This window comes from Halichoeres trimaculatus, unplaced genomic scaffold (assembly GCF_033239565.1).
Source record: "Halichoeres trimaculatus isolate MK-OKI-2021-1 unplaced genomic scaffold, fHalTri1.1 fHalTri1_scaffold_21, whole genome shotgun sequence".
NCBI classification, from domain to species: Eukaryota; Metazoa; Chordata; class Actinopteri; order Labriformes; family Labridae; genus Halichoeres; species Halichoeres trimaculatus.
In genome coordinates, this window is record NW_027437199.1 from 2,585,241 (window position 1) to 2,604,811 (window position 19,571).

At 38.6% G+C, this 19,571-nt stretch overlaps 1 protein-coding gene across 5 annotated transcripts in view; it reads right to left on the reverse strand.

The window, feature by feature from the left end:
- dgki (diacylglycerol kinase, iota) overlaps window positions 1-19,571 on the reverse strand; it is an 83,134-nt gene that overhangs the window by 15,026 nt on the left and 48,537 nt on the right. For 3 of the 5 annotated variants that reach the window (XM_074697854.1, XM_074697852.1, XM_074697850.1), the window contains exons 2-20: window positions 17,867-17,975; window positions 14,642-14,737; window positions 12,323-12,397; window positions 10,396-10,452; window positions 10,205-10,273; window positions 10,036-10,104; window positions 9,774-9,890; window positions 9,234-9,308; window positions 9,024-9,119; window positions 7,099-7,181; window positions 6,758-6,818; window positions 6,572-6,685; window positions 3,251-3,376; window positions 3,069-3,147; window positions 2,832-2,887; window positions 2,285-2,347; window positions 905-978; window positions 704-815; window positions 511-597 (exon numbers count right to left, since the gene is read on the reverse strand). In XM_074697854.1, the coding sequence (XP_074553955.1) occupies window positions 511-597; window positions 704-815; window positions 905-978; window positions 2,285-2,347; window positions 2,832-2,887; window positions 3,069-3,147; window positions 3,251-3,376; window positions 6,572-6,685; window positions 6,758-6,818; window positions 7,099-7,181; window positions 9,024-9,119; window positions 9,234-9,308; window positions 9,774-9,890; window positions 10,036-10,104; window positions 10,205-10,273; window positions 10,396-10,452; window positions 12,323-12,397; window positions 14,642-14,737; window positions 17,867-17,975 (1,618 nt within the window). The remainder of the gene's footprint in view (window positions 1-510; window positions 598-703; window positions 816-904; window positions 979-2,284; window positions 2,348-2,831; window positions 2,888-3,068; window positions 3,148-3,250; window positions 3,377-6,571; window positions 6,686-6,757; window positions 6,819-7,098; window positions 7,182-9,023; window positions 9,120-9,233; window positions 9,309-9,773; window positions 9,891-10,035; window positions 10,105-10,204; window positions 10,274-10,395; window positions 10,453-12,322; window positions 12,398-14,641; window positions 14,738-17,866; window positions 17,976-19,571) is intronic. The other 2 variants (XM_074697853.1, XM_074697851.1) reach the window with 1 other exon arrangement.

Consider the following 19,571-nt stretch of genomic DNA (forward strand, 5'->3'; position numbering starts at 1 on the left):
TTATTTGGCCTCAGGTGGGGGCATTTATTTTACTTATTTTATTAAATTTTTATAAATATATATTTTATTTTTTATCTTTTTTTATCTTTATGCATTAACATTATTTTATTAATTTTTATTTCATTTTATTATTTACTTAATTTATTTTTATAGGTTATTTATGTATTTAACCCAAGGCTAGGTTATTTATTTTACTTTTTTTTTGTTTGTTTGTTTTTATATAATTTTTAATCTAATTTTTATTTAATCTAAATATCATATTTAAATTATTTAATTATTATATTTATTTTATTATTAATTTTTAGTTTATCTAATTATTTATTTTATTTATTTTTATCATGGGTTATATATTTATTTAGCCTAGGGTTAGGTTATTTATAAAAGACATATTTATGTAAGATACGATCAGATCTGACTTGTAAAAAGGAAAAATTTAAGCTTAAAATAAAAAGATATAAAATACTCCAAGAGGAAACTGTGTTTGATGCTGCTCTGTGTGTGTTTTCTCACCTGAACAGGCACAGTCTTGAAGGTAGTAAGAACGACTTCCCTGCACTGGTGCAGTCTCTCTCCGTGACCGCCGACCTGCAGTGCTGCCTAGTGGACGAGAGGGAGAACTACATTAAAGAAAGTAGAGGTCTCAGCCTGATCTCCTTATCAGTTCCAGTTGCTGTCTCTGTTTTTTCTTTTCTTGTCGTCTCACCAGGGAGGCCATGGTGAAGCCGATGACCTCGATGCAGCCATCGTCGTGGCGCTGTGGCTCAAAGTCTCGGTGGTCTCCTGTGTTTCCCCACGGCATGGTGCCCGCACAGTACCTACACACACACAAATACACACACACGTTTTAGACATTAAATGTTCCTCCGGCTGCCTCTGATCATCAGAAGTCTGTGAATCCACCGACCTGGGAATGTTTAGAAACACGATGCACTGAAACTTCAGCTCCTGAATCTTTGGAGTCAGGTCGGTACCATCGCACTGACGGAGAAACAGAAACACAGACGGAGAAGATTATAACACTTCATCTCAGATCATTGACTGTTTCTGGACGTTAAGCTTCAGCCTCAGGCTACAGCTTCCACTGTCAAACTCTCAACCCTCAAAGATGGAGGTGAGTCAAAGGTTAGATCAGCGCGGCCCACACAGCTCTGCACAGGCCCTGAAGCAGCAGCAAGGAATGTGAAAAATGACATGCCCGAGGTTTAATGAATCTATTTTTGAATTTATGGGATGTTTCAGGGACAATGTGTTCAGTTTGGAGCAGCAATCCTTCAGCAGTGACGCAGCTGGGGGATCCAATCAGTAGAGGGGGGAGACTTTCAGAATCATGGGACATCAAAGCAGAAGGTTCCAGAATTTTGAAACATTACAGCTGAAAGCTCCAGAATCTAAAGACAGAATTTCAGGATACTAAAGTAGAAAGTTCCAGATTGTTTGGATTTTATAGTAGAAAGTTCCAGAATGTTGGGACATTAATGCAGACAGGGTCAGAATTATTTCATTAAAGTGGAGTGTTCCAGAATCAAAGGTCATTGATGCAGAGAGTTCCACAATTTTGGGGCATTAAAGCAGAGAGTTCCAGAATCTTATGACAGTAAAGGAGAGAGTTCTAAAGTTTGGGGAAATTAAAGCAGAAAGTTCCAGAATGTTGAGATTTTAAAGTAGAGAGTTCTAGAATGTTGAGATTTTAAAGCAGAAAGTTCCAGAATGTTGGGACATTGAAGCGGAGAGTTCCAGAATCTATAGACAGTAAAGCAAAGAGTTCCAGAATTTTGTATATATCAGCCGAAAGCTCAAAAATCTAAAGACATCAAAGCCTCAGAATCTTTTTGCTTGGCTGTTTCTAAGAAACTCCCAACAACTGCAGTTTTGAGGAGAGGATAAAAATGAAAAAAAAAAAGATTTATCATTTAAGCTGATGATGTAATTTGTTTTAATTCAGTGTGAAGAAACATAGAAAACTAGCCAAAGGAAAAGGAGGGTGCCGTCTTTGATGTGTTTTCTTTGTCTGGTGAATTCCTGGAGGACGTTTTTCCCCGTCACACAAACAACCAGAGGAATTGATGATGGCTCTGAGTGTTTTTCTCTCTCCTTGTTCAGAGGTCAGAGGTCATCAGCAGCGTGGAGGCTCTGCTGAGTGCTCCGCGTCTCCCTGAAGGACTCTTCAGCACGTCGAGTGTCACCAGAGCAGCTGAAGGACGGACTCGTGTAATCACCCGAGCGACCCGCTGTCCAGACACACTGACACGGAAAAGTGATACAGACTGAGAGTGTTAGCACTCACCACCACTCTGACGTGCTTGGACAAATCCCTGGAGCTTCTCTGGAGGAAATCTGAGAAAGCAGCCTGTGAACACACACACACACAGACACACACACACACACACACACACACAAACAGAGAAAAGTGAATAATTAAACAGAATCGTTGAAGTTCCTTCATTAAAAAAACATTGATCCCTACATGTTTACTTTCCATTAACTCTGCCTTCCTGACGTTTCTCATACTTCACTGAATTATTGATCTGTGAACGTTTTCAAACTGATGTAAAACAGAAATTACAGAAGAGGATAAAAACACTTTCTTTTTCAGACTGTTTTTGTTTAGAAAATTGGCTTTTATTCCGATTTTAAAGTTGAAACATGACGATGTCAGAATTCTGATTTCAGAGTCGACTTTTGGTTTCAGATTTCAGACTCTGATCTTTAAATTCTGTCTTCAGCCTCCTACATCTCTCCTCATATTTCCCATAATCCCACAGGGAAGACACTTCCTCCATGAGTGTGTGTGAGTGTGTGTGAATGTGTGTTAAGCTAAGAGGAACACTCACTCCTGCATAGAACATCTTGTTGCGGAAGCGGCTGTTGAACTTTTCCGGGTTGGCCTCTGGAAAGACGGACAGAAAACGTTAGTGGCGCTGAGGAGGTGACTCAGAGTACGGCGCTGAGAAAATGTGACTGAGTCTGTGTTAAATATTTCATCAGCTCTGCTCATCTTCCCGTGGCGTGGGCCGCGTTAAGACGACTTCATGGAAAATGAACGGAGCTGAGTTAAAAAAGTCGGGAACCTCTGGACTCGTGGAACTCCAGGGTGACGTGAGCGTCGAAGCCCAGGCTGAAGTAGTTGTTGAAGACGTTGAGAGGAAGCTGAGGACGAAGGAGGAAAACATTGAAGTGAGTGTTTCTGTGTAAACATCACACAGATCAGGGCTCATGGACGAGCTCGCCGTCGAACACGCCGCTCTCTGACCTTCTGCGTCCCCTCCTCCGGCTGCGTCGTGCTCTTCTCCACCAGCAGGTTCCACCGGTCCAGCTGCACCACGGAGCCGTCCTCCACGTGACACAGGACTTTGGACACGGGCTCGTCCGTGTAGCCCTGCAGAGACGAAGAGACAGAGAGACAGACCTTTAAAGGAGCAGTCCGTCAATCTTTACATCAGTCATTCTGCTCAGGTCCATCAGACGGCGTTCGCCTTTCACTCCCTCCATCCTCCTTCTCTCCTCCAACTCACAAGGACACAACACGCCGCTGATAGTAGCACTCATCAGCAGGGCCTCCACACACACACACACACACACACACACACACACACACACACACACACACACACACACTCACACACACACACACACACAGAGCTCACAGTAAGTCACAGGGACATTCACACTCACACTGAGAGAGAGGAAGGACGGATGAACCGGTGAGTAACACGACTGAGAGTCAGAGAGGGAACGAAAGAGAGGAAGGAGAGATGAGAGAAAAGAAAAGATGATGGGAAAGAAAAGGAGAAAGATAAAAAGGAATACAGGGGAAGAAAAGGAAAAATGTGAGAAAGAGAGGAAAAGATGCTCTTGAAGGTCAAAGGAGGTGAGCAGAGGAAAAGGAGGAAGGAAGGAAGGAAGGAAGGAAGGAAGGATGAGGAAAATTAAGTAAAAAATGAATGAGTTAAAGAAATGCATTGAGATGGAAGGGGAAAAAAAGAAGGAGGAGAAGATGGAAGTTGAGTAAAAAGGAGAAAAAGAGAGGAAAAGAGCGCGGACAAAGAGAAATGAACGGCAAAAATAAAGACAGATCAAAAAAGCTGAAAAAAAGAAAGATATAAAAGGAGTAACAGAGAAAGAAAGGAAAGAGAGAAAATAAAAGAAAGGACAAGAAATAAAATGGAAAAAGAAAACAAAAAGACAGGAAGAGAGCAAGAGAAAAAGGGGAAAGAGAAAAAGAAAAACATTAAAAGAAAGAAACAAAAAAGAGGGAAAGAGAAATACAAAAAATAAAATTAAAGAGAAACAGAAGGATAGAAACTGACGAAAAAGCGGAAAGAAAGAGAAATAAGAAGTGATGGAAAATTAGGTTAGAAAAATAACTAAACAAAAATGAAAGAAAGAAAAAGGTGTAAAAAAAAGGGAAAGAAAGATGTGAAAAGATGTCATGGGATGAAAGAGGAGCAAAAGGACGAAAAACAAGGAAAGGAGAGGTCATAAGAGGACAGAAAGGAAAGGAAACAAGGAGAGAGAGGTGGAAAAGAGGAAGGAGGAAAGAGAGAAAGAGAAAAAGAAAGAAAGAAAGAAAGAAAGAAAGAAAGAAAGAAAGAAAGAAAGAAAGAAAGAAAGAAAGAAAGAAAGAAAGAAAGAAAGGATTGGAGTGAAGCCTGGAGTCCCAATCAGAGGACAGAGAGGACGAACTAATTACACTAATCACACACAGAGATAAAAGATCATCCCTCCTTCACAGCATCCCCCTCACACACACACACACACACACACACACACACACACACACACACACACACACACACACACACACACACACACACACACACACACACACACATCAGGCCCTTATCTGATTTGTTTTCCTGCAGAGTCATTCATTCGACCTTCACTCAGTCCATCATTCAGCACCGAGCAGAGCAGAGCGTGTTTCCACGGCGCCACAGACAGAAAACTGAACACACCAATGACACAGTACATAACAACACACACTCCTGTATCATATAAAACTATAAGCTGTGACACTTTATGTTGAAGATATGTTTTGATCCTAGTGTGTAAGGAATAAAGAGAGACTCAGTAAATAACTTGAGTCATCTCAGGTATTCAGTGATCAGTGACTCACACTCAGAGTATTTTCTCTGCTCTGAAGACAGGACTAATGGAGGAATGTGGGAGCTGAAAGGCCTCGTCTTCTCAACTTATGCAACATGAGTGTGTTAAGAGCTAAGTGTGTGTGTGTGTGTGTGTGTCAAAGAGCAGATTCTTGGTGCTTTAGCTCTTCTCAAACTCCCCAGCGTTCAGAGTCCTCCTACAGAGTAACGAGGTTTTAGATTTACTTTAAAAGCTTAAGCAGCCTCTCCAGACTCTTCTGCCTGTGAAAGGACTGAGAGCTGGTTTCAGAGGCTGGTTTCAGGGGCTGCTGTCAGCGTGGAGAGACGGTAAGACCGGGTTCAATGACCGGATCAACGCAGGTCTGATGGAGCTTAAGTGAAAACACTCACAGAAAGTCTGACTTTCTTCTTAGATTTAAGAATTCTGGCTTTAAAGAGGGGGTACTGTGATTTTTGGAGTCTCTATTCTGTCCCTCTGGTGCCCCCTATAGTAGCTTTACATGAACTAAAGCTCAAAATAACAAGATATACATACAAAAATACTGAAAAAGAGTTTTTATTTATGTCTGCCTTTTAATACGACATACTGCAACTTTAATCTGCACATTAAACATTTTAAAGGAAAAACTGAATTTAAAAAATAGACATTTTTTTTCTTATTTCCAGTCAAAATGACCTGTTCAACTGAATAAAAGACATTTTTATGTGAAATCAAAAATGTCAGCGTATGTTAAAGAGGGGTGTCATGCTTTTTTAGTCTTTATTTTGTCCCTCTGAAGCCCCTGTAGTAAACAAACCAATCCCTATTTTTCTCTCAATGGTATGTTAAAAAACCCTTATTTCAGCCTTTGTCTGAAACACTTAGTTTAGTATGCTGTCTCTTTAAGGAAACCCCCTTCACTCTGATTGGACGGTTCTCTGGAGGCCTGTGGAACTATGGGCGGAGCTTGGTGTTTGAGGCCTGCTTCTCAACTGTGTAATGAACCGATTAAGAGATTCTAATATGATGACATCATCATTCCAGCGAGTCTCAAAGAAAGCTTGAGAAGAGTTCTGGAATTTTGAGATATTAAAGAAGAGAGTTCCGGAATTGTGGCATAAAGAGGAGAAGTCTAGAATCTAATGACATCACAGAGGAGAGTTCCGGAATCTAAAGATCTCATGCTATTTTTTAGAACATGCAACATGAATATGTCAAGGTTTCCATGGTTGGTGCATTATATCCATATTTTGAATATGGGAATAGGAATACCCCCTCTTTAATCTCAGAGGTCAAACTTTTTTTGTAAATTCTGAGACAAAAACAAAAATTCTAACTGATCTGATGATAAACTAAGCTGAAAATAATTTGTCATTATCTTTAAAAATGATCAGACATTAATGACATGAAACATGAGAGTAACCGAGCAGAGTTCGTGGAGATCCCTGTGTCCTGCCGTTCTCAGAAATCAGGGCTTCAAACTCACCCCGCCCCAGTTAAGCGTCCTGGCGAGGTCATTTCCTGTTCCCAGAGGAAGCACCGCGACCGGAGGCTGGGGGTTCATCTGCAGCTCGTCTAGCGTGGACAGGATCCACCCCACCTATTGTGACAAACAAACTGTGAGCTGCAGCCACGTCAGGAGTGAATCCAACAGAGAGGAGCGCGCCCTCACCGTGCCGTCCCCTCCGCAGGCCAGGATCCTCAGGTTTGGCACTTTACGATACAACTCCAGCCTGGTGTTCCCAGCAGAGCACAGAGCAGGGAGGAACAAAGGGATGAGACAGAGATGATTGGTGCTGAGTGGGTGTAATTCAGGCAGAGTTCAAAAGAAATTGCTGAAATCATGAGCAGAGGATGTGAATAAAAGAGCAACAGCTTCTCCTCTCAGCAGGTGATTGTAAAGATGCTGATTTATGAGAGAAACTATCGACAAACTGACGATGAAAAAACTCTCTGAAGAAACTCTGCTCATGAAGAGTAAGAGCAGAGTCTGAATGTCAGGCTGGTACTCACGCCTCTCGCAGCCCGCCGTGTGACAGGTCGAAGACTTGTCGAGGGTTCAGGATCCACATGAACATCTGTAACACCTTGGCACCCTGCACACACACACACACACACACACACACACACACACACACACACAGAGCTGTCACCTCGCTCTGTTTCTGCTCTGAAGAAACCGTTTAACTCTGATTACAGCTCAAAGATCTCTGCAGTTTAACTCCAGCAGCTGCAGCTCTCCATCTGATAACACTTATCTTGTTTGAGCCGTCGTCTTCCTAATTAAACTTTCTGTTGTTGGCAGCTCGCACAACGTAATGACTCCTGTAGTGAGTTACTGCAGCGAAACGCCACACAGCTCAGAGATTTGGATTTAAATAAATCAGCTGCTAACGCCTCGCCAAGACTCGTACCGATCTAAAAATAGACGCTTGAAGGACGTTTTTTCAAAATTAAATCCGATAGCGTCACGATACGACAGGGGTCTTCAACCTGCAGCTCTTTGGCTGTAGCTTTAAAAAAATATTATTGAAATAAAGAATTGTTATTGATGATTAAAGACACTGACACTAAATAAAATCCTGTGTTAACATTTAGTTGAACTAAATCTTCATCCCATCTGTCAATAAAGCCTGCCACCGCTCTACTTCACCTCCTACAACATCAACAGCCCACCAACTTTCCATGCACCTGTGGCTAACCTCAAGTTTTACAGCCCTGGGAAGATAACTACATCTACAAAAAGACTCATCTGGAAGAAAACACAGATTTTGATTCATTTAACTGACAACATGCCAGCTTAATACGTAGCTTAATTCAAGTACTTTTTCAAAAATTTTTGCAATTCATGAAATTTCATTTATTTTGTAAAAAATGCACATTTTTCAAATTTTGATTTTTTTTTAGAGTTTTTGCAAGTTTTATCATTTTGGCAATTTTTGAAATTTCAAAAATTTTACAAATTCTTGCAAATTGTTTAGAAAAATTCAAAATTGAAAGTTTTTGAAAATTTAGCATTTTTTTTTAAATGTCATAATTATCAAATTTGTTGCATTTTGTATTAAGGGAAAGTTTTGAAAAATGTCTGAAAATTTTTAACATTTTTTCAATTTTTACATTTTTTAATTTTGAATTTTTGAATGTCACAATTATTAAATTTTTTGCAAATTTAGGAACATTTTGTAAATCGCTGTAACTTAAAAAGATTTTCACAATTTAAAAAAAAAACAATAATTTGTTGAATTCTTTCAAGTTGCTGAAAAAATACAGTTTTTTAAAGATTTAGCAATTTTTTATCTCAAATGTATTAATAATTTGCAAATTTTTTAAATTTTCAATTTTATTCCAAATTAATGAACATTTTTTTAATCATAAAAAGTTTTTTAAATTTTGATCATTTATTAATTTTTTTTAAATAATTTTTAAGATTCTTCCAATTTATTAAATTTAATGTTTTGGGGAAATTTGCATTTTTTTCACATCATATTTATTTTAATTAATGCAAGTTTTTTTTTCATTTCCGTTTTTTTTTACAATTTTTTGAAAAAAAGATAAAATAAAAATTAAACTCAAAAGAATTTTTACAGACAAAAGTAAAGATTGCGGACCCCTGTGATAAGTGAAGATAATTTATCAGCAGGAGGAAGTGCAGAAATGAGATTTTGATTGGATCTGAATCTTATATGTTTGTGGGGAAAGAGTATCCGCAAGGAAAAATGAATCAACATGTGAAACCTGACTCAGACCCGAGTCATCTTATGTGGCGTCAAGGGTCAAAGGGCGATCTCATGCAGCAAAAAGGCAGAGAGCAAGAATCAAGCTTAAGTTTCAAAAACTGCAGTTCCTCCAGCAGCCACTAGGGGCTGTCGACTGTCAGAGCTACAGTAAAAATTTAGTTCAACAAACAGAGAAAGAAGCTGAAAGAAACATCTGCAGACCTGGTTTCCTCCGCTCTTTGGATTGACAAACACCAAGATGGGCTTCATGAGAGGCGAGGGGAGGGGCTTCAGCATGAACGGACGCCACTTTGAGTCCTGAAGACATGAGCAGAGAGACAGAGTTAAAGGTCAAAGGTCGGGGGACGTTCAGAGCGTTCATGAATCTGAAAAACGGTTTGTTCTGTCAGTTTGTGTCGTGGTGATTCTTACATCCAGTCCCTTCTTGCTCGTTCTTCGCTTGAAAGATGTCCGCTTTTTTCTCCGTGCTGAGTTTTTCAGCGAGCTCTGGGGTGCACACACACACACACACACACACACACACACACACACACACACACACACACACACACACACACACACACACACACAGACACACACACACAGGGTTCAGTGGTTAGTTCGCTGTCACCATGTCCCTCGTGACGGTAATTAAAAACGCAACAAAGCATGTGATGGTTCGTTTCTGTTTGAATCTGTGTTTCTGCCTCCGTGTGTGTGTGTGTGTGTGTGTGTGTGTGTGTGTGTGTGTGGTTACTCAGTTTTCTCAGACATGTGTCAGCTCACATTAGATCAAAGCCCAACACACACACACACACACACACACACACACATTTCTGACACAAATACGCCTTCTTTCAGAGTTTAAATTTAGACGCAGTGAAGTCCTTTCTCAGCGTCTGAGCTCCTCACACACACACACACACACACACACACTTCCAGGTGAGGTAAACCTGTGTTGTGTGTGTGCACCTGTGGTTTCCTGACTTTGATGATCCAGGAGGGGGGCACTATGACCCCGGCGTGGGCCCCCAGAGAGCACGGCTCCTCGATTTGGTGCAGCATGAAACACGTCACCTTGTTGTGGAACTGGAAGAAAAACCTCATTTTTATTTTTTATGTTCATCGTTTTCACCAAAAATCACTTTCTCACGTCTTCAAATCGTTAATGTCACAGCAGTTTGACTTAAATGAACTTTGACGAAGCTGAAACGAAAACAAATCTGAAACTCACGGCTTGTTTACACCAGGAACAGCTGATGGCGATGATTTCTTTACTGTGGAAAAACTTCTGCTGAAAACTCTGCACACACACACACACACACACACACACACACACACAGTGAGGATAACTGTGACCAGCATTAATAAGTATGCATGTGTGTGTGTGTGTGTGTTCCCACCTTTCCACACTGTCTACATTTCCCCTCCTGTCTCCGTCGGTGCACCCAGTGATGTCTCAGGATGTTCTGCTGGAGGAGAAAAAACAGTCGACGTGTTTCAGTTTCTGCTCGGAAAATAAAAACAGGACGTGTTCAGAAACTCTTCACACACACACTAAAACACACACACACACACACACACACACTCTTACATCTCTGAGGGAGCGGGATCCACCCTCTCTGTAGGTGGGCTTACATCTGAAGTTAATCTGGGAAAAGACAAACAGGATTATTGATCAAAAAGTTCTTCTACGGGACAATATCAATAATTACTGTATTTACCCTAATATAGGATGAGCCCAATTATAAGACCGCCCCCCTTCTTTTCAAGACTCTAGACCACTATCAGCATGTGTGGATGCTTAGACCTGGATTATAGACGACCCCCACTTTTCACATTATTTTCAAAGAAAAATCCTTGTCTTATATTCAGGTCATTACGGTATTTGCTTGTTACAGTTCCGTTAGAGTCCAGGGTTTAAGGAAACTGTCAAAGCAACAAAATCAGCAAGAGATGAAAGTCTCATCTCAAGATGATCATTTTTTATCTCATAATTGTGACTAATTTGATATTTTTCAATGTTTTTCTCATAAATTGTATAATAATTTCAAGATTTCATCTTTAAGTGACATAAGTTTGGACTCTTTACACCTAAATTTGAGCTTTAACATCCTAATTCAGACTTGTTATCTCATAAATATAAGATCTTTCTGATAAATTCTACTTACACTCTCACAATTTTGACAATCATCCAGCTCCTGCCTTAACAGTCACTGCCTTACCCAAGATTACTGGTTTGTTTAAAAGTCTGTCTAGTGACGAATGTTGTATAATCCAACGAATGAATAAATCCCACTAGTGCTACAATTATTTCAACTTTTCAATCTCATTATTTTGATTATTTATCCAAAAAGTTTGAGTTATAATCTGAACTGTCAAATAATTTCAACTGTTTATGTCATCATTTTAAATTTTTCTCATAACTGTGTCTTTTTTCTCATAAATCAATCATTTTTTTCTTGAGAAAAATAATTTTTTAATCTTATTATGAGACATTTATTTCTCAATGAGGACCTTTTATTGCATTTATTTAATCTTAAATATACGTTTTGACTTTCATCTCATTATTACGACTTTTTTTCTCATAATTGTGAATCTCAGTTCATGAATTCAATTTTTTCTCATTTGATTTTGAAATGTTCTCATAAATGAGAATTTACATCTCTTAAATTTTTACTTCTTATCTCATCAGTTTGACTTATGATCTCATAACTCTGACTTTAATCTCATTAATTTAACATTTTATCATGATTTTTACATGTCCTTATACTGTTAACTTTATATCTCATAGTTTTTATACCAATATCTCACAGTTTTGACTGTTTTAATTTTAAAAAGTTAAATTTATAATCTGATATTAAAAACTGATCTCTTAAATTTAACATTTTGACTTTCTCTGAAATTTTAAACTGTTTGTCTTGTAACTGTGTCGTTTTTCTCATAATTCTCATAACAGCAAACATGTAATCTTAAAAGTAAAACTTTTAATATTATAAGACATTTTTATCATAATCAGGATCTTATTCAATCTCAAGCATAAGTTTACATTTTTTTCTCATGATTACGACTTTTTTTTGACTGAAACCTCATAACTTTGACTTTTATCTCATAAATTTAACATTTTGTCACGTGATTTTAACATAACCTTATAATTGTGACTTTATATCTCCTAGTTTTTTTTTATCCCTTTATCTCACAATGTTGACTTAAATCTTATAACTTTGACTTCTTAAAAATAATACAACATTTCATCATATGATTTTAACATTTTCCCATTAATATGACTTTATATCTCAGAAATTTAATTTTGAATCTCATTAATGTGCCTTGTATCCCATAATTGTTACTCCTTATCTCATTATTTTGACATACCGTGTTGGTTTCTGCTTCTTTCTAACAGCAGAAACAGGCTCTGTACCTTTCAGTGGTCATTGTGAACTGAAAATGTGAGATAAACTTTGTTTAAACGTGATTGGGTGTGTGTCTGTGTGTTTTTATGTGTTTTTAGTGTGTGGTACCTTTTCCAGCTGCTCGATGCAGCCGGTGTGAACGACGATCTTGCAGGCAGCACATTTCCTCCTGGGGGCCGACTTCTTAAAGGAGAAACAGACAGAGCAGAGCAAGCGGTGAGATTCACAGCAAACAAAAAGACTGCACAGCAATGACATGCACAAAGATAGAAACACACACACATCAACTCGGTTTAGTGTGTTTTAAACGCTTGTTACTTTAAAAAGTTACCAGACCTTTAATCAGCAGCGTGAACACGTCACGGACACTTTGACACTCACAGTTTCACTTCAGGTTTTTAGCAGCAGTCGTGACTCAGAGTGAGATCAAAGAAATGAAGCTGCTCTAAACGAGCTGCGTGTTAACACGTCTGATGTTTCTGCAGGTAACGAGCTGAGCGGCTAATGAACGGCTCGCTGCAGACTCTGATCTCAGACCTGTTCAAGAGTTTTTGACAGAAGCAGAAGCTGGAAAAGTTTTTCTCACACAAAAACTTAATGATGGTCCAACAAAAGTACAGACTGGCTCTGGATCTCAGTGTGAGATACGACTGGAGGATCTAAGTCCAGTCCACAACAAGCAGAAACGGTGACAGAGTGACGTCTGAGTCTGAGTCAGCCCTGATCGTTACAGTTTGACGGTTTAAGTCTGACCCGGGTTAACCTCGATCGAGACGCCATGAACGGCTGGTTTTCTTTGATCCAGCTCAGAGGAAGATACAGAAAGTTTCTCCTCACTGATGTATCTTTCTGAACAGCGCTCTGCTCATGGTGGACCAGAATAAGACCAATCTGATCTATCTTGATGTGTGTTTTTTGTAAAAAATGTAAACAAAGTCCAGTCTGAACCTGTGGCTAACATCGTGAAGCCTCCAGGGTCGACGTAAGTTGCTCTGTTTTCTGTTTTCAGGAAGTTTTCCTTCTTTTAAAACCATCAGTTAGTCAAGAATTTAGGCTCAATTTAGCCGTTTTGTGACATCCTAAGGAAAGTTACCACAGTTTATCACTTTTTACTTTTATCCTTAAAACATCAGTTTGAGTCTCAAAAATCTGACTTTTCAATCTCATTTTTTAAATGAACCCTAATATTAGACATTTTTGACTTAAAAATACATTTTTGTGACTTACTTTACTTTTGATGTGACTTAAAATCTATTTTTTTTAATCTCGTAAATTTAATTAAACTCATATATAACTGTCATCTCATACATTACCTCATAAATTCAACTTTTGTCATATATAATTAACATAAATCTCATAAATCCTCCTTTTAAACTCATAGTTTAATTTTATAAATGCAACTTTTTTAATCATATATTTAACTTTTATCCCCATAAATGTAACTTTTGAACCTTGATTACCTCTTCTATCTCAAAATTATGAGTTATTATTATAACTAATTGTGACATCTCTTATTACTAACATTTTATCTCATTATTTCGACATTTTTGGATAGTCTTTTTGACCATTTATCTCAAAATTTCAACTTTTAACTTTTGCTGTAATTTTTTAAATATTATTTTATATATATATTTATTTTATATTCTTATTATTATTTTTATTTTATTTTTGTTTTGTATTATTTTATATATCAAATATATATATGAAAATTGTTCAACAATTTTATCTCTTTATCTCAAGATTTTATTCCATGGATCTTATTTTTTGTCCTTTTAATTCCACTTTAAAGCCTTAATTATGACTGTTTATCTTCAAATTATGACTTATTTTCAAATTTAGCTTTGTATCTTACAAAGTACAAACTTTTGGGGATTTTTTTAATCTCATATATTTTACTTTTTACCTCATTATTTCTTCTTTTAACTTTGTTTTAATGATTTTTTTTAATTTTTGCAACTTGCTAGCTCATTATTTCAATTTTTGCGTTATTAACACTTTCTACTGAAAAGTTTTGACTTTTAATCTCATAATTCTGACTTTATGTGTAATAACTGTGTCAATCTCGGCACATTTATCTCGTCGTGACGAAAACTCTGAAACAAAGCGAGGCTCTGATGTTGCTTTGTTCAGACATTTTTGCAGTTTTGAGTGTTTCTTGTGAGTTTTCTGTCCTTGAGACTCATCAGTGAGGAAATTATTCACTTTATAACATTTTAATTCCGTTGCTGTGACTCCTACATTCCTTTAAAGCTTTTCTACAAAGTCAGTTTTACTCAGAGAGCTGACAGGAAGTGGTTCAAACCCTGGATGTACCATGAAGCGTCTCTTCACGTCAGGTTAATCTGAGACTCCAGCGAGGTTGATTTGTCTTTTTTAAGCATCGTTCAGCTCTGATGAAACATTTCTCTGACTTCCTGAAACACTCACCGCGGTCTTCAGCACACAGGTGTCCTCTCCCAGGTAGCAGAGCTCTCCGGAGCAGCTGGTCTCCATCCACAGGTGATCCCCGTTCTGAGCGTTCTCCTGAAGGGACACGAGGAGAGGAATAACGATGAAATAACCTCCGTCATCCTCATCAGATCAAGATCGTTTCCGCTCTCGTTGACACTCAGAGAGGAGAGCGGTCAACGAGCGTGTCAAGCACGTAACGTGGGCTGCTGAGTGATTCCTCGTGTGTGTATGTTAATTCACAGCGTTAATGAAAACACTCTGATTCAGGAGCTGGCTCACACCTTCACACACACACATGATAATGTGTGTTAAACATGCGTGTGTGATTTCCCCGTCCTCTCTGCTGATCTGACGTTCAGGAAAACATGAAACTCTCCAACGAGGTGATTTAACACGACTTTCTGACTCGTCTGGTTCCACAGCGAGGTCGACCACCGCGGTAAATCAGCTCCTGAATGTGTATTAATAAGTGATTATGTACAAAGATTATCTATCAGTGTGTGTGTGTGTGTGTCACACAGGGAGCTAAAGGCCAGCGCTGACGTTCTGGAAGTGTCCCTGCAGACAGAGTCAGAGGGGACTCTCAGATGTGGTCTGACTGCAGTTTGTCGACTTACATCTTCTGATCTATAACACGACGCGTTTTAATTTACGATTCATGACCAGAGATTAATGACGGAGTCTGACGCAGAGACGGGAACGAAGCTGTTGTTTGCTCTCCGTCACCATTTTTCCTCTCCTCTGAGATGCTGAGTCTTTTGTTCGCTTTGTGAGCTCCACTGGTGATTGTAAGGAAAAGCCTCCGTCCGTCCGTCTGTCACCGTTGATCTTTTCTGAGTGAATCAGATAAAAATAGACACGTGTCTTTTTTTCTGGGGCTCGCTGAGGAGCGGGTGAAAGATTGTGGCGTTTTCTGTCAAATCAGACGGACGCAGAATTAGTCAGAGCAGCAGCTCAGATTATCTCAGAGTCACGTGTCGTCACTTTTAGACATGAAGTCGTGAACACCAAACTTTTAGTGTCTTCTGTGATATTTTTACTATTTTTGCTCCTTTTGTCTGATGTTCCTACATGTAACCATGGCTGCATTGTTTACATGTGAAATCAGCTGTTAGCAGCCTGTAGCATGTCAATGCTAACTGGTGCTAGGCCGGATGTTTCCCACTATTGCTGTCGTTGTCGCATCGACGGCTGAGTATCGTGATATATATATTGTATCAAAGGCTGTCATTTTAACGTGTTAATTAGATTAATTAATTACATCGCAAATTAACGCATAATCAAAATGAACGCAGATAAATCTGGATCCCAAACAGGTGGGGGTTCAAAAACGCACCTATTTTTAAATGCCTGGCATTTACAAACCGTCTGTCCTGTTCAAAAGCAGTAAAAAAGTGGTGTTCTCATCAGATTTTCAAATTTACAACAGTCCCTGAATGTATCACACGTGAGGTCAGCAACATGCTTTAAACTGGAGGGGAAGCGAGAGTGATTTTTGGGAGACTGCCGTCCACATCTCGTTAATTCACATGTGTTTTTTGAAAATCTGCAGAAAATCAACCGTTTGCTCTAGCTCAATTCTGTAAAAAACAGATAATTCTACACTCTTTACTGCTTTAAACAAGCCCTGGATGATCTATATATGCCCTGTATTTAAATCTTAAGAATTCTTTGAAAATTTCCTTCCATCTTCCTGGTGTCATGTTTCAGCTTGGGGCTGCTCTGCACCAATCAGCAACAGTTTGTGTGTTCAGAGCATGTTAAACTGAGAATACTTCACTTTTCTTTGATCCAAGACTTGAAATAAGTGTTTTGTACATAGTTCCTCACAGTTTTTAGCCTTTAGCCCTGGTTCTCCTGACCTCATAGAAGTATAGAGTAAGTTCATATTGCAGTGAAAATTGAGTCCACATCGAGTAAAAATGTGACAGAAGCAAAAACCGTCTTAAAAATCAAATCAGCTTATCTTAGGTGCAGGAATGTGTAGATTTTGAAAAGATAGAACCATAAAACTTTTTTCCTGTGTTCCTTATGCTTCAGGGTACCTAGAAATGTGTTGTATATATTCTCACCTTATTTTACTGAAATTTTAATGTCCTGGAATTCAAATTCTTTATTTTGGGACCTTAAGCAGATATGAGATTAAAATGTGATTAATTAGATTAATTAATTACAAATCCTGTAATTAATTAGATTAATTTTTTTAATCGCCCGACAGCACTAATTGTATCGTGAACTGAATATTGTGTATCATATTGTGTCATAAAATTACTGTAAAAAATTATTCATTTATTTATTTTCTTCTTTTATAGATTTATTTTTGTAATTTGGCTCTTTCACTGCTCCATATACAGTGGCTTTTGAGGACAAGAAGCTCCTCTGATTTTTAAGAGTTAGCCTCAATTTTGACGAGTTTTTAATACATTTTTTTTCACACACATCTGGTCTGATGTCTCACAAAGAAAGAAGGAAAGGAAAGAGGTGAGAGCTTCGTGAGATTTTAAGGTTCGAGTTGGTATCGTACCTAAAAATAACTTCCTGTAAATTTCTCCTCTCTTTCATCAATCTGACTTCCTGTTCCTGAAATGACGACCTTAGTGTGATTCTGAGATTTTCTGAAGGTCTGAGGTGACCCAGCTTACACGATGGTGTTAATGAAGAGCGTGAGCTTCACAAACATCCTGTTTCAGAAGAAATGAAGTCTCTGTTGCACCCTGCGACCCTTCCTTTCTCCCTGTGTGGAGATGATTCGTGACATTTCTCTGAACACTCTCTGCATCAGCGTGGCATTTCTCAATCCAGCGGACCTTTCCCGCATCTGAAAGCAGGAAGCGTTTGAGAAAAGTTTCTTTGTGCGGCGTTATGAAAGAAAAATCCATTAAAGTCGAGCAGAAAAAGTCACATTCTGACTCTGAGAGACGTCTGTCCCGTGTTTGGTGATGGAGACATTTTCTAGTTTTGATTTACAAAAAAAAAAAAAAAAAACACTGGAGGAGAAAATTGGCTTTTCGTTTCCACATGAGCATACGGACGCTGAAAGAAGTCTGCTAACAAATCTGTTGGCATGAAAAAATCAAAATGTCATTCAGTGAGTCAGCCGCGGAGAGAGGGACAATGCAGACGGGACGGCTGCTCGTTCCTGTGGATTAAAACCTGAATTTCATGAGGTGTGTGAGGAGAAAGTGTTTGTGCGTGTCTGACCGTCCAGTCCACGCTGGTGCGCAGCTCCTTGTTGGGCCCGTTGGACGCGGGAGGCAGCGACGGCTGAGCAGGACCGAGGTGCTGGAGGCCGGAGCGGGAGATGGCTTTCCTGAAAAACAAACAGAAAACAAACCGTCAGAGCCAGAAATGTGTGTAAGACGAGCTCAGCGATGCAAAATTCAACACTGTCATCCTTCTGTGTGACACGGCTCTCCCGCCACAGAGCAGCAGAAACACGGAGAGAAGCAGATCGGAGGATAATTCAGCAGGAAAATTAATTATTCATGTAGCGCGAGCAGATTTCGGCGGGTTCAGCTGCGGATATTCGGTGGAGGAGAAGTGGGAACAGCTTGGATGAGAGACTGCCAGCAGCACTTTGGGGTGACGCGAGGGAGACAGAGACGGATCTGTTGAGTCGGAGGATGAGTCAGCATCCATCTTTCTTTCTCGAGCTGACATTGTTATACTTCCTCTTCCTGTTCTCCGTCCTCTATATGTTTATCCATTTCTCTGTTTTGATTTTTCGCCTCCTTCGTCCCAATCATCGTCCTCCTACGCTGCCGTCACATCCTCATCCTCTCCATGGACTCAGCTGTCAGTTTCACGTCCGTCACAGATGATTGATGTTCACTAGTGGAGACTCAGAAGTCGCACTTTCTGAAGAGTGACACGGAAGTAGTTGGAAAAACGTCATTTTCACGACAATGTGCGACAGAGTCTGACAGGAGAGGGATCTGTTTCTAAAGTATAATGTATCGTTAGCCAGGAATTACTCCAAACAGAATCTTTACAGAGACCAAATGAAGTCCTGAGGGGGTCTGATAGGAGCAGTGTTTGGGATAACGGCATTATAACAAAGAGCTTCAGATAAATTGTGGGGAAAAACGTCAGACACATGAGTTATAATAAGAACAATCATGTTGACACGTCTTTAACAAAGAGCTGGTGCTAAAGTCAACTTTTCAGCAACAAATCTCACTCAAACCAACTCCAGGGAGAGGGGTGGATGCTTTTCCAGGTTTAAATGTTCGGCACGACGTGTTTTTTCCACGACGTGGAAAAATATCAGAGATGACAGGACCAGACTTAAAAATAAGAGGTTTTGGAGAAAGTATAAGTCAGGAGTGGAGGGTTAATAAGCTGGAAGATCCCTCCTAAATCAGGGGTTGTCAGGTTTATCTGACCTGATCACTCAGACAGACACAGGACAGGAGGGCAGATTTAATGTGCGCGAGTGCTGAGCGGTCTGTGTTTTTTTTTTAATTCTTTTATTTAACCTTCTTTCTACTTGTATTTTTTATTTATATTTTTAAGTATAATTTTCATTTATTTATTTATTTATTTTTTACAAATTTTTAATTTTCAGTCTCATTATTATTATATTTATTATCATTAATTATTATTATTAATAATAATTATTATTATTAATTATCATTATAATAAATTATTATTTTATTTTTATTATTAATGATAAATTATTTGCTTGTTTTTCTCTATTTTATTTTGTAAGCTTTTCACCATAATATTTCACTTATTTTTTTATTTATTTATTTATTTATTTATTTATTTATTAGCCTATTTATGGAATGTCTTTTTTATTTAATTTATGTATACATGTATATTTCTTTAAATTTAAAGCCAAATATTGAATTAAAAAGGATGTAGAAAAAAGAACTGACTTCTTTTGCAACATTAAAAATAAACA